Source organism: Onychomys torridus, chromosome 4, assembly GCF_903995425.1.
Source record: "Onychomys torridus chromosome 4, mOncTor1.1, whole genome shotgun sequence".
Lineage (NCBI taxonomy): Eukaryota > Metazoa > Chordata > Mammalia > Rodentia > Cricetidae > Onychomys > Onychomys torridus.
This window is the reverse complement of record NC_050446.1, coordinates 116,076,817-116,092,321: the sequence shown is the minus strand read 5'-3', so window position 1 is coordinate 116,092,321 and position 15,505 is coordinate 116,076,817. Positions and strand designations below refer to the sequence as shown.

Below are 15,505 nucleotides of genomic sequence, written 5' to 3'. Positions count from 1 at the left end.
GCTGTCCCAGAATTTGGGAGGTGGAGGTGGAAGGTTCAAAGTTAACCTTGGCTATGTAGCAATGTTGATGACAGACTTGGCTACATGAGACCCTGTCTCAGCAGGATGGGGTGGGATGGGGTGGGATGGGGTGGGATGGGGTGGGATGGGGTGGGATGGGACAGCAGCAGTGAATAGTCTGTCTGTGTGGGGGGGAGGGTGGTCTGAAGATAAGTCACTACTTGGGAACCACCCCAGCTCAGCATCCAAGTTCTCTCAAGGGTACAGTGAGGCTTCTCAACTTCAGAACCAAGTTCTGTTTTGGCCCCTGCTCCTATGTAGAGCTCCTGGAGACTTAATTATCTCCTGCCTCACTTTCCCTACCTAGAAAATGGGGATAGAGACTTCATGTCCATCTCAGGGCCAGAGGTCAGGATTAAATGAGATGATGCCTTGGCTGCACTGCTGGGGTCAGGGTTGGCTCACCTGACCTCACAGGTGAACAAGCACGAGGCTGAAGCTTGAAACTGCACCTGTGAGCTCAACTAGCCTCCCCCAGTCCCAGCCTGCCTCTGAGCTCAGAGTGTCAGGAATCATGAAACCAGATCAGGAGCCACATTGTTGTTAAGGCGTCGCCTTGTTATACATTGCTATATATACATTGTTAAGTCTTTGTACCTTCCAGGAATATGTTTCTGTTTCCCAAACCTGAGCAACCCTGCAAAACATTCATTCTGCACTGAATGCATGAACCCATAATGTATGACTGTCCTTTGCCTTATGAAAGTATGTTTTCAAGATACCTTGGTCAATACCCATGACCACCTATCCCCGGATGTATGACTCCCATTCCCCATATAAGGACCTCAAAAAGGCAGTGAGGGGCTGCTCTCTGAAATCCTGACACTTGTGGAATTGGCCTTTCTCCTCACATATTCAGATTTAAGAGAATGGCATTCAGAATGACATGTGTTAGTCTCCATCGATATCTAGGCTTCATGTCACTAGCATCAAGGGCAGACTTTAGAGTCAGACTGCCTGGATTTCAATCCCAACTCCACAGCTGCTGTGTGACTTTAGGCAACTTACTTTCCCTCTCTGTGTTCTGACTTTGTTGCACTACATGGGGTAACAGCAGCATCTGCCTCAGAGATTTGTGGGGAGGTCTCCCTAGGGCCATATGTCAGAAGTGAGGTGACGCATACTAGTACTAGCCTGGGTACATGTTTATTAAGAAATCCCAGGGGCTGTACCAGACCTATTCACCCCCTTTCTCCACCACCAGGCATGAGGGTAGACCCACAGGCTAGAGTCAAGAATTGTCCTAATCTGGGTGACAGACCCGGCTGTCTCTTCACTTGTTCCCTGGAGCTACAGTTGGAGGCTGGTCACACTTTCCAGCCCCACAGCTCCAGGCCCTACTCAACAGAACACCACTTCTCCTGGGTCCACAGTTGCCCACAGATCCTGGGCCTGCAGCACGCATGCCTCCTGGGCTACAGCCCTCACCCTTCTCTTCCACGGTCCCATTCCTCTGAAGCCCACAGCCTCCATTCTTCTCTGGCTCCTCCCTTGCCACAGTGGCCCCTCTTCCCTGGCGAAGCCTCTATTCCTCTGGTGTCTACAGCAGCTCCTCCAGGCTTTCACTTCATAGTGCCTACTCCTCCCTGGCCAGCAGCCCCTCCCTCCCTGCAGTCCCCTGCTCCTCCCAGTCCATAACCCTCCCTCCTCTAGTCCAGTACCCCCACATCACCCCAGCTCTTACCTCACAGCCTTTGGCCATGGCGAAGCCACCTCCCAGGAGAAGGATGATATTCCAGGGCACTGTCTCCTGGGCTTTCTTCCAGCTCAGCAGGGGCTCAGTCTCTGAGTTGGGAGCTAGGAAGAGAGAGGGATCCAGTCTGGCTCTGGCTCAGGGCTGCTTGGCTGTGGGGAGGGATGGCAGCCCTGAACCCTCATTTTCATGGGGACTTTCAGGGACCCCAGGAAGCTAAGCCTGCTTCTAACATCTGCTTTGGGGCTTTAGGGAGAAACCTCAGCCCTCACTCCAATCAGAATGGAAATCATTTTCAAGCTTCCTATAGTTAAGGATATTCTGGACCCAGGCTCTCCACATGCCTGGTTTAAATGTCTCACCAGCCTTTCTGGCAAAGGGCTATTTTTGTCCTCATTTACAAGAGAAAAAGCTTTTCTCTGTGTTTGAATGTGGGGACTGTGAGGCCAGGAGAGGTGGTTTGACTCTTGGTCCTGAATGCCCATTCTCTAAGAAGAGAGGAGGTCTCTGGACAGCCTTCTGTGTCCAGACTGCAGCCCAGGAGGGCTGTGGGGACTGTGGACCCAGAAGTGCTGGATTTTGGTCTTTTGGTTTAGAATGCCCTTTCTAAAAAACAAAGGGCAAAAAGAGGAAGGAAATTGAGAAAAATAAACCTCAGGGTCCTCGAGCCAATGGCATTGTGGGGTGACTACTATTTCCTGGAAAGTGGCACTGGGCAGCAGAGGCTACAGAGGGGTAGGTGGGCAGCAAACAACTGGCTCTGGGGTTGGAGGGAGCTGGGCTGTGCTCTGTAGGCCCGACCTGGGATTGGGAGGAAACTGCAGTGCTGAAGGAAAGGCAGGTAACAGCCAGCCTTGGGACACCAAGTTACCATCCCCTTCATAAAGCTGGGTGCCTTGGGCCAGTAACTCCACCTCTCTGAGCCTTGATTTCCTCATCTGCAAGACGGGATGGCAACACTTCCTTCAAGAACTCAGGAGTGTGAGGGGCTTAGCCCACAACAAGCCCTGGTTCTTCATCTGATCAATGCATCCCACATGCCCACCATGTACTTAATGCTCTTCTTGACACAAAAAGTGTATGGAGACCAACTCTTTCCTTGGAGAACAGACATACCCCAGGGAAGACAGATAATAAATAAATACATATCAAAGATGGAAAGTATTATGTGTTGTAAGGAATAATCAAATAAGTAATAGAACAGAGAGACAGGAAGGAGGTGTTTCTCTGGAGAGGTGGCATCTGGGCAGAGCTCTGAATGATGTAGTTGAGTAAGCCAGGCAGACATCTGGAGGAAGAGCTGGTTGGGCAGGGAAGAAACAAGAGCTATATGCTGGTCATCATCATTGCCATCATCGCCATTGTCCTCACCATAAGCACCATCATCATTGCTATCACCGTTACCATCATCAACATCATCATCAACACCATCATCACCATCATTCATCACTATCACCATCATCAACACCATCATCACCATCATCAATACCATCATCAACATCATCACCACCATCATCACTGCCATCAACATCATCAACACCATCATCATAATCACCATTGCCATCATCATCTGCCTATCCACCACAGCACAGTACCTAGCTACTGAGGCCTTAGGCCAATACTGATTGACTAAGGCCAATACTGACTGACCATTAAGGAGATATGCATAAGTGCCACTGAGACCCATGAAGGGAAGGCAGTTGGTGTGATAAGGATACCCACATGGCCCGGTTTCTATAGCTTATCTCTTTTTAACTAGGTCTGTGATCTTTATCAGGTGACTTCTTCCCATGGAAACCCAGTGACCCCTTGCCAAGGCTCCATGGAGATCCTGCTCCATAGAGAAACACTACAAAATGTTGTCTCAGTCACATCTGTGTGAACCAACTGGTAGCCCAAGGATGGCTATGCTTGGAGTTCCCATCCCTGCCACACACTAATTCCCAAAACTCCAGACTGACAGCCCTCTGCAGAGGGGACATGGCAACTTCATCTACCTGACCGATCACACTAAGTGACTTCATGCTACTGTTATGGCCCCATGTGCTGGCTTTGCAGTTTGAATTATTTGGCCATATCTAAAACTAGGGAGATTTCATGCAGAAATCTAGGTTCTTGATTCTCAGGAGATCAGATGGAAACCAGTTCACTTTTTGGGTATGGTGACAAGCAGTAAAAACAGTGACATCTTCCTCGGAAAATGGAATTGTCAGGAGTGAGTGTCAACAGACCTTGATGTGCTCAGGGCCGGAGGTCCAGCTTGACTGGCTTCAGGATCACCATGACAACACACCTTAGGGTATGTCTGTGAGTTGTTTCCAGAGAGGTTTAACTGAAGAGGAAAGACCTGTCCTGAATGTGGGTGGTGCCATCCCATCTAAGACCTGCCCTGAATGTGGGCAGTGCCATCCTATATAAGACCCACACTGAATGTTGGCGTGCCATTCCATATAAGATCTGCCCTGAATGTGGGCAGTGCCATTCACATAAGACCCACACTGAATGTGGGCAGTGCCATCCTATATAAGACCCGCCCTGAATGTGGGCATGCCATTCCATATAAGACCCGCCCTGAATGTGAGTGGTGCTATTCTCATAAGACCCACACTGAGTATGGCAGCACCATCCCATGAGGTGGGGTTCCAGATTGAATCTGAAGGAGAAGCGAGCTGAGCACCATCTTTATCTCGGCTTCCTGACTGAGGATTTGACGTGACCAGCCACCTGCAGATTCTGCCACCACGTGTTCCATGCCTTGCCCAACTGTTTCCCCTCAAATGGGACGAAACAATCTAGTTTCATTGTGTTGCTGTGATGGAACACCCTGACAGAAAACATCTGAGGGGAAAGGGGTTGCTCAGCTCACGATTCCAGGTCACAGCCCGCCACTGTGGGGGAGTCAAGACTGCGGGAACTCAAGTGGCTGTGTGCTACAGGTGGGGAAGGAGTAGGCTGGAATCCACAAAGACACAATGTGGAAGATTTTTGCACGGAATGCAAAGGTGGGCCGCTGGAGAAGAGCAGGTGCGTCCAGGAAGGAGACACAGGGAGGAGGCTGAGGCTTCAAAACAGAGACACAAGACATAGACTCAGAGGAAAGAAATTCTGAGAGAAGGGCGACCCTGAGGGGGGGGAGACAAGGGAGGGACCAGGGAGAAGGGAGACCAGAGGGGAGGGAGACCCTGAGGGGAGGGAGACCAGAGGGGAGGGAGACCAGGGGGGAGGGAGACCAGAGGGGAGGGAGACCAGAGGGGAGGGAGACCAGGGGGGGGGGAGACCAGAGGGGAGGGAGACCAGAGGGGAGGGAGACCAGAGGGGAGGGAGACCAGAGGGGAGGGAGACCAGAGGGGAGGGAGACCAGAGGGGAGGGAGACCCTGAGGGGAGGGAGACCAGAGGGGAGGGAGACCCTGAGGGGAGGGAGACCAGGGGGGAGGGAGACCTTGAGGGGAGGGAGACCAGAGGGGAGGGAGACCAGAGGGGAGGGAGACCAGGGGGGAGGGAGACCAGAGGGGAGGGAGACCCTGAGGGGAGGGAGACCCTGAGGGGAGGGAGACCAGAGGGGAGGGAGACCAGGGGGGAGGGAGACCTTGAGGGGAGGGGACTTGAGGGAAGGGAGACCAAGGGGGAGGGAGACCCTAATGGGAGGGAGACACTGAGGGAATACTTCATAACTTTTTAAAAACCTCACTGGATGTCTTTAAGCAGTTTGCCTCCCTGTGGACATTCAGTTTTAGCCCAGCTCAGGTTTGTCTGGTTCTTCAGGCATCTGAGTTACAGCTCCTACCTTGAGGAGAAGTTTTCTATAAAATACTTGAAAGGAGTAGAGTTGGCTTTGTGGGCTGAGAGATCAAATTGCCATTGTCTTTATCCTCATGTAGCTAAACACATACAACTTCCAAGATCTTCTGAGGAAATGCAAAGCCTTTTGAACAGGCCCTGGAAGCTGAAGCGTGTGGAACAGTCATATGTCAGGACATAGTTTTCTTCTGGCTTTTTCCAACCATTTGAAAATGTGACATGAGTTACATTTAGCTCATGAGTTGTGGTGAAGACACAACAAAGCAAAAACATGTCGCTGCTGGATCTTGCCCAGGGACTGTAGCTGTTAATACCTGTTCTGACAGGTCACCGGGCAGTCCTAAGTCCTCAGGCAGGTAGTGCACTGACCTTGTGGGTGGCTGTAGAGCTGCTCCCCGATCCCCAAGCCCCTCAGCAGTCCTCATTAGGTCCATGACTCCGGCTGTGACCATCTTACCTTTGAAGTCAAACCACCACTTGAGGGAAGGCTTCTGGGACGGGAAGAAGAACAGGATGATGACAATAGCCACACCAGTGACGGCATCCGAAACAAACCTGCAGAGAGACAGCCACAGCAGGTCACTCTGGCTCCCGACAGGCCATGGGTTAGCAGACTCGCCAAAGGATCTGCAGATGGGATACTGAGGCCTGTGGGACCACCATCCTGCATCCTGCCCAGGGCAGATGTGACTACCCAGGTAGGCCTAAGCTGTTGTGGAATATTAGTTGAAGATGTTACATTTGTTTATGCATAATGATACAAAGATGTGTTGCATTCTTTTATGTTGCATTTTGTTAAACTCTGTGAAGCTGTGTTACTGTGCCTGTCTAAAACACCTGATTGGTCTAATAAGGAGTTAAACAGCCAATAGCAAGGCAGGAGAAAGGATAGGCGGGGCTGGCAGGCAGAGAGAATAAATAGGAGGCAAAATCTGGGAGGAGGAGATCAGGGAGCAAATGGAGAAGGAGAGGAGGACTCCAGGGGCCAGCCTCCCAGCTACACAACCAGCAATAGAGTAAGAAAGAAAGAAAGAAAGAAAGAAAGAAAGAAAGAAAGAAAGAAAGAAAGGAAGGAAGGAAGGAAGGAAGGAAAGGAAAAGCCCAGAAGCAAAAGATAGGATAATTTAAGAAAAACTGGCAAGAAACAAGCCAAGCTAAGGCTGGGCATTTATAAGTAAGAAAAAGTCTCTGTGTGTGATTATTTGGGATCTGGGTGTGCCTCCCCCAAAAGAACTAAGGGGTAAAGAATTTAAAAAAATAAATAAAAACCCAACAACACCAAGCCATTACCCAGGATGCCCTAGGGTATTTTGCTCTTGTCTTGCCCTCCTGATCTAAGGACCTAGAACAGGGACTTTCCAGAGAGCACATATAAATCACCTAAACTTGAACCCCAAGAGAACCCTGTATGTGTGTGTGTCTAGCTTTTGCTTGGGTTCCTCCTGGCACAGGCAACCCACCACTGGAGAGACAGCCATCCACACCAGCCAAGCCCAGGCCCACCAGCCTCATGGCTCCTCCAGACACAGTGTCCACATTTTTAAGGTCTCATGCTATATCTTTGTGGGTCTTGGTAAACACGAGGCCTTCGGGGCAGGCTTTGGGGGGTTCAGGAAGCAAAAATGACCTGCTTAAGACCAGGCCATGACCTATGGAGGGAATAAGCCTTAAACCCTGATTTTCCCAGCTCTTAGTTCAAAGAAGCCCAGTGCCCATTGTTAACTCCTGCGGCTCACACCAAACAAGACTACTTGAAATTGCCAAGAAGATGGAGGGGCGGAGCTAACCACACATCCTGTGTGGAACCACTTTTCTGCCACCTTCACAGGGGACAAGCCTGGTGAGGGTGATGGGACATATAAGTAATGAGATGATGTGTGGGGTTAAATGGGGAGGGTGGTCAGTAGCCTGTTTCCCACTATTACATATGACCACTCCTCTACCCAGCATTCTATCTCTAGACATTTATCCTCAAGAAATCATCAGACTTGCATATGCACCCTCCACTAACTGCCCACCACTCTCAGGGAAAGAGTATGGTTAGCACATCTGAGAAGGGCCTGGAGACAGGTGCTTGTCCACCCTTCCCACCACAGTGTCTGTCCTTCCTTCCCAGCAGCGCAAACAGTTGAGTCTCTCAGGCTTCAGTTTCAGAGGCCATCCCTTTCCCAGTCTTGAGTTCTTTCCAGAACCACTCAGTGTTTTATGAGTATAACAATGCCCCACTCCATTGTTTTATAGTACAGCCCACTCCCTTTTTCAACACACCCAGTCCAAGCTGCAATCAATCACTTGACTGTCTAGAACCCGATCTTGGCTATGCCCATGGCACCTGCCCCATGCGTAGCATGTGACATACTCTCCATCAGAGAGTGACTAATGGAACCAGTGGCACACTGAGTCACATCGCTCATAAAGGCTGAGCTAGGATTCTACCCAGTCTTGTCTGAGTGCTGGTAGCCTGAGTACCCACAGTTACAGTTACCCTCTTGACCTCTGTTGGAAGGTACTTCTGCACCTCCAGCTCCACATGGCCCACTCCAGAATCCTCCCACCAAGCCCTGCCTGAGGGTCTGCAGAATCTCACCCAGGGGCGAAGAGGCTGGCCCAGCCAGGGATGAACTTCGGGTCCCGGGAGAAGAGAAGGATGGCAAATGCACAGAACAAGACGAAAACGGCCTGTTCAGCAAACCTGTGGTGCAGAGATGTAAGCATGCTCATCATCCTGGGCTCAGACAGGAGCTGAGAGGGGCCATTCACTCGAAGCCCAGAGTGCGAGACGGTGCCCCAGGGTGGAAGGGATTCCCGTCTGCTCAGGGTTCCCAAAGGCTTCTACCATTGTTAAGGAGAATTGGCCAAGGTCCTACAGAAAATCCAGACAGACAGAAAGAGAGCCAAAGAAAGACAGAAAAAGCAGAAAAGAGGGACAAGCCAGGAATACACTTTTAATCCTTGCACTCAGGAGGCAGAGGCAGACAGATCTCTTTGAGTTCAAGACCAGTCTGATCTACATAAAGAGTTCCAGGATAGACAGAACTACATTGTAAATGGAGGCAGAGCCTTTCTGTTCTGACCGCCTGTTCCCAAATAAACATACAGAAGCTTATATTAATTATAAATGCTTGGCTGATGGTTCAAACTTGTTACTAACTAGCTCTTACATTTAAATTAACCCATTTTATTAATTTATTTATTGCCACATTGCTGTGGGCCACAGGAATATATCATAAGAACTCAGCTGGTTATGGCAAAGTCACTATCTGGAGGGATAAAGAAATTCCTCCAGAGGAAGCCAAATTCCAAGGAGCTTTTGGTGTTATTTGGTTTGTTATATATCAACTGTATTCTGTTATGAAAATCATGTGTGCCTTCATAGTTTTCCCAATTGATTTTTCCCTAAGAAGGGCTAACTGTGGACTGATCACTCTCTGGACACACACATTTAAGGTATTTGGAGAACAGCCTCAGGAAAGGCTTCCTCTGGAATCAGATATCTCCCTTGGCCACTTTTAAGGACTAACAGTAATAACAGTCCACATGCAAGTCTCCTGATTTAAGATAAATTCCACAAGAAGACATCGCCTAGGTCAGGTGGACGTTAAGTAATAGCTTTACACAATTTAGCTCGGACCCTCCTTTCTTATAACCTTGCTAACTTTATAGACCTCTAACTCCTCACCTAACCACTTCTAGGAATAGTTAGATAACTTTCTGTGCTGACAGCTATGCTTAGCCAGAACCCCAGTTCAAGCCTCCCTGTAATTATCATCATTGGCAGCATCCAGCCAGGTCCATCCCCAGATAGAGGAAAGTACCTTATCAGAGATACCTCTGTACTCCCTAAGAACAGACTTAAGCATCCAGACTACCTGTTTGAGAAGGCCTGACGGATGTGCCAATTAAGCTTAACTTCCTCCTTTCCCAAATCTTACCTCTAGTTCCAGATCTCCCTTCAATTATCACCAGAGGCATTTAGCTGTACACAGGTTGCCTAGCAACTGAACACACCTTCCCCCACCCTGCAGAAAAAACGGCAGATAGCTTGGACAGATAGGAGCCACAGGAAAAAAGAAGGCAGTTTTATTTTCTCCCATTGACCTAGCAACTTATAGATTCTTAACATTTCTACCAATAGTGGAGCACATAAGATCCCTCTTCTTAGATATTACCCAAATTTAGCCTTTAGTTAATTCATTTCCCCATTAGTCACTTCCCTTTGGGGTTGCAAATGATAATTAATGATTATTACCCCTCTGTGTGAGTCTTATCACCCCTCCTTTTGACCCTAGAAGCCTGGCTTTGCACTGCCAAGGGATTACTGCTTGTAAGTGTATATACCGGGACTTCCAGGACACTGGACGACAGAGAAGAGAAAAGAGAATGGAAGAACTAGGTGGGTAAGAACTTGAGAGGAACGAACTGAGATGGGGAAGAACTAGATTGAAGGGCTAGAAGAGAGGACTAGAGGAATGAGATGGAAGATGAGGAAGAGCCAGATGGGGAAGAACAAGATCCGACTCAGTGGAACCACAGTGCCCTGTGTGTCCCTGGGGGCCAGACAGGGAAGTGGGCAGGTGGCACCATGACAAACTCAAAGTCACCATTCATGAGACCCCACACCCAGCCCAAATCCGAGCGTCACTTGTTTTTACGCTGTGGTTAAGCACTGGCATCTCTTTCAAATGTTTGCTGTGAACCTGACAGCAAGCACACCACATCTTGGGCAGGACTGGGAGGCAGAGGCAGGTGGAGATCTATGAGTTCAAGGCCAGCAAGGTCTATATAGTGAGCTCCTGGCCAGCCAGAGCTACACAGTGAGACCCTGTCACAAATAAAAATGAAAAACAGACAAACAAAAAATATGGTATTATATTGGAAAGGAAAAAATGTTTTAAAATGCTTTGAATAAAAGAATATGGACTCATAACTACCAGCAGCGTGCAATAAATAAATAAGCAAGATGGAACAAAAAATGAGAAGTTATTGTCTAGCAAATAAACAAAAATATCAATAATCTGAAGAGTGAAATCCTGGGAGGATTTCATCCTTGGTTTTCTTTATCTGATTTTCTATAATAAAAATATATGTCTTATCTGAAGAAATATATGTCTGAAGAAAGAGCATAATAATTAAAATAAATTAACATATTAGTGGATATGGGGTAAGTTGTATAAATTCCTAATATCAAAATAACACTACAAGGAAAGTAATCAAAATGTCCATAATTGATTAAGTATAATACCCAAGATGGATCATTTCTAGCCTTCAGAATGTATATTTTCTGTAACATTTTATGATAAAATCAGGCTATAAAAGTGCACAAACAGCATGACAGAAACAGTATTAAATAGAATGTATGATAAGGACACACTCATAGAAAACACTGGAAGGAAGCTTTCTGTCAGCAGCATTGAAGGTATTTCAGATTTTGAATTTTTCTGTATTTTCTAAGAGTTTACAGTGTCGGGTTTCATTTTGTCACCAGAATAAACCAGTAAATGTGTTTGTGCAAAGAGCAGCTGTCTTACCATAGCCACGCCAGACTCCCAGTTCCGGTGTGGGATCATTGAGCCTGAGGAAGTCCCCGTCTCTGCCTCCCAGTGCTGGGATGACAGATGTGCACCACATCTGGATTTTTACCCAGTGCTGAGGGTCTAACTCGGGTCCTCATGCTGGGCCAACCCCAATGACCTTTTACAAAATCCTCCCCGTCCTTCCTCCTTCCTGAAGGTCCACGTGTTTTACTAAAGTCAGTGTGACTGGTAGTCAGTCATCGTGAGGAAGCCCCACTGCTTCCTCTCTGCTTTCTCTTTTCAGGCTGGAGCCCAGACCTGCTCAGGAGTCACAGCTGAAAGCCCTAGATATCATCCATCCCTTCTTATTCCTCACTGCCCAACTCAGGCCCTGACAGCAGCTCAGAGTCCATGGCTCCCATCTGTCTCTAAGAAGGGTCCCCATAGACCCGTCCCCAGTACCAAACACCCAGTGGGAAAGTAAGAACTGAAAGGCTAAGTCCAGATCACCCCAGACCTGAAGCAGGACCATCTTAGCTTCAGGATGCTGGTTGCTGACAGAAAGCATGAGGCACAGCCAGGCCTAGGACCAGTCAGAGAGATGGACAGACGTCTAGAGTTTGTGCCAAAGTCAGTGGGTCAAGGTAAGTGCTCAGAATCCTGGGATCTGAAAATCAGAGAGAAGTGTGTGTGTGTGTGTGTGTGTGTGTGTGTGTGTGTGTGTGTGTGTGTTTGTGGTTTTTTTTTTTTTTTTTTTTTTTTTTTTTGGTTTTTTGGTTTTTTTGGTTTGGTTTTTCGAGACAGGGTTTCTCTGTGTAGTTTTGGTACCTGTCCTGGATCTCACTTTGTAGACCAGGCTGGCCTCGGACTCACAGAGATCTGCCTGGCTCTGCTTCCCTCATGCTGGGATTAAAGGCGTGTGCCACCACCGCCCAGCAGAGAGAATCTTGAAATAAGATTTACAAATCACAGCCTGGGCTATCAGAGTAAAGCCAAGCACTGGGAAGCCCTTATCTCCCATTCTCAGGTCTGGGAAGAGCCATCAGGCAGTGTCTAGATACCCTATCTGCTTGGCAGGACCCCCCCCCCCCCCACCAGGAGCTGGCTCAGAGCTGGAAGCCTCTCCGGGTTCATTCGCCTCGGGCCAAAGCCTTGAGCTAGGATCTGAGTTTTACATCCTGTCTGTCACTCCTGCCCTGGTCTCTCAGGGTCTCACTGTTTTACTTCTCAGGAAGCTGAACACTGGGGTTCACATGCTCTGCTTGTGAAACCCTCCCCTCCCTTTCTGTAAAAAAATTGTTTGCTTGTTTGTTTTTGAGATGATGTCTTGCTAGTGTCTAACTTGAGAGCTACAATGATCCTCCAGCCTCCGCCTACAGGGGTGTCCCCTCCCACTCTCCCTGGTCTTACTGTTCCCTAAGACTCCCAAGAGCAGTCACACCTCAGAGCCTCTGTGACTTCTGCAATGCTTTCTTAGGAGGAGCTGATATGGGAAAGAACTAGATGGATGAGAACCTAGAAGGGACAGAATTAGATGAAGGAATTAAGATAGAACCTGGAGGGGACAACAGATAAATGTAAGGAGAAATTGGGCAAGAAAGGAGCTAAAAATGAGAGCAGAGTATAAACTTGTAGAGAGAGAACCGACACAGAATAATAAAGTGTATGAACTAAGGAGTTTCGTGTACATGGATTCATTTCCTTTCTTCAAAGATTAATTATCAGCTGGTTGTAGATTCTTCCCGGACCCTGGGAGGGGGCTATCGAGGGACTGGACCCCCATAGTCCCCTACACCACATGACCCGTGGCTTACCAATCCTCTGGCATCTTGTTCCTTGGGCAGTTGGCTCATGTCTGTCTTGACTCTCCCCTCTTCCTTCCAGTCCTCAGTTTGATTCTTCCATCTAACCTTACCCTGCCTTGCCATAGGCCAAAACAGCCTTATCAACCAATGAGAGCAACACACATCCACAGCATACAGAAGGACCATCGCACAGCGCTACATAAAAGAGAGGACCCGTCTAAAAGTAAAAACAATGGGAGAGTCACAGAGAAACAGCCATATAAACAGACTGACAAACACACACAGAAAGTGACAGGTACTCCAGGAGGGGTACACACAGAGAGAGGCATGGCCAGACATGGAAAGGGGGTGCACAGAGGTGGAAAGACAGACTCTCCGAGTCTAGAAGCAGCAGCTAGCAGGGTATTTATTTCAGAGTGAAGAATGGAGTCTTAAGGCACATAGGAAGCAATGGCCAAACCACTCCTTGAATTTGAATTCACTGAAGCCTGCATGTTTTTATCACATGGGAAACATGCATTAGATAGGCAGACAGCTTTGGGAGGTAGCCTGTGTACTAGAAGGAAAAAGGTATCTTTGGTAGGACAGGGAAGATGCCCAGCCAAGTCCTCCCTGAGCTCAATGGTCCCTAATGCGTCTCTGTCCCAGCACCAGGGCAAGGCAGGAGCCATTTTCTCTAGAGCTCTTTCCAGATGTCATGTCAGCAAACAGATGTTCCTGACTGACCTGTCACCACAGGGCTCCGATCTTGTCACTTCTGTACTCCCAACTGTTCATTTGATTTCCCACCATGTGCAGCATACAATAATTCGCTTTTTGTTTTGTGTTTTTGAGACAGGGTCCCAAGTAGCCCAGGCTGACCTCAAACCCTATTAGGGTGACCTTCAACCTCTGACCACCCTGTCTCTAATTCCTGAGTATTAGAAGACAAGCCATGCCATCCAGCATTCTTTTGCTCTTTGCCCATTGCCTGTCTTTTTCCCAGAATGGAGGTTCCCCAAAGACAGAGATTTGATGATACTAGGTGTTTCTGTGTCCCCAGAGCTAGGCCAAGGGGGACTTGATCACCATCCTTGGCTGTGAAATAAGTAAGTAAGGAGAAGGAGAAAGGGGCAAACCCTTAGCCCACAGAGAACGAACTCTCTCTCTCTCTCTCTCTCTCTCTCTCTCTCTCTCTCTCTCTCTCTGTGTGTGTGTGTGCATGTGTGTGTGCATGTGTGTATGTGTGTTGTGTGAGTGAGTGTGTGTGTGTGTGTGTGTGTGTGCATGTGGAGGTCTGACGTCAATGGTGAGTGTCCTCCTCAATCACTCTTCTCCTTACTTTTTAAGGTAGGACCTGTGGTGGTATTGTGTTCCCAAAATATTGTGCACCCTAATACACTTACCTGGAGTCAGAGAACAGAAAACAGAGCAGCCACTAGATACAGAGGCTAGAAAATGGTGGCACTCATGCCTTTAATTCCAGCATTCCAGAGGCAGAAATCCCTCTGGATCTCTGTGAGTTCAAGGCTACATTGGAATCAGCCAAGCACGGTGACACACGCCTTTAATCCCAAGAAGTGAGCTTTTAATCCCAGGGAGTGCCGGCAGAAAGTAGAAAGGTATATAAGGCGTGAGGACCAGAAACTAGAAGCATTTGGCTGGTTAAGCTTTTAGGCTTTGAGCAGCACAGTTCAGCTGAGAGCCATTTGGATGAGAACTCAGAGGCATCAGTCTGAGGAAACAGGATCAGCTGAGGAATTGGCAAAGCGAGGTGGCTGTGGCTTGCTCTGCTTCTCTGATCTTCCAGCATTCACCCCAATAACTGGCCTCAGGTTTGACTTTATTAATAAGAACTTTTAAGATTCCTGCTACAAGGACCTCTCAATGAACCTGGAGCTCATTGACTCAACTATACTGGCTGGCCAGTGAATCCCCAGGGATCTGTCTCTACCTCCCCAGAGATGGATTACAGGCATGTACCACCACGCCTCACTTTTAAGTGGGTTCTGGGGATCCAAATTCAGGTCCTCATGTTGCAGAGCAAACACTTTGCCCACTAAGCCATCTCAGTCCCACACTTACCTCTTGAGCTGGCCAAGCAGGATGAGGTTGGGGGCTGTGCCTGTGAGGGTGGCAGTGCCCCCGATACTGGCTGAGTAGGGGATGGAGATGAGGAAGCCCTTCCAGATGTTTTTGCGGTGTTCTTCTTCTTTGGAGTCAACGGGCAGCTCCAGTGGGGCCTCTGCCTCCTCAGGGTGGCCTCTGTGGGGAAGTGCAGAGAGAGGCCATTCGGAGCGGTCAGGAGCTCTGGCCCCAGAGGGAGCCAACCATTGATGCCCTGCTTGCTACTTCAGGATTCTTCCTCAAGTCAAAACTGCCATGGACCCTGAAAGCCTTGAGCTCATATATTCTGCTCAAAGAATTTACCCCAAAGAAACAATGAGATAAGCATCTCAGTTGGTAGCAAGGTGCACCACAGCATTAAATATCCATCCAAGGGGAATTGGCTACTTGCAGAGTCTCTTTCTGGATGGGATACAGCTGTTACAATGTATCATTTCAGGGCCAGTGAGATGGCTCAGCAGGTAAAGGCCCCTGGGGTTTACATGGTGAAAGCACAGAACTGACTCCTACAAGATGTTCTCTGGCCTCC

The 15,505-nt window shown here is 48.5% G+C and overlaps 1 protein-coding gene across 1 annotated transcript in view; it reads right to left on the bottom strand.

Moving 5' to 3' along the window:
* Positions 1-15,505, bottom strand: part of Slc13a3 (solute carrier family 13 member 3) — a 64,534-nt gene that overhangs the window by 11,573 nt on the left and 37,456 nt on the right. The window contains exons 5-8 of the mRNA XM_036184309.1: positions 14,935-15,114; positions 8,140-8,361; positions 6,010-6,107; positions 1,745-1,857 (exon numbers count right to left, since the gene is read on the bottom strand). Of these exons, the coding sequence (XP_036040202.1) occupies positions 1,745-1,857; positions 6,010-6,107; positions 8,140-8,361; positions 14,935-15,114 (613 nt within the window). The remainder of the gene's footprint in view (positions 1-1,744; positions 1,858-6,009; positions 6,108-8,139; positions 8,362-14,934; positions 15,115-15,505) is intronic.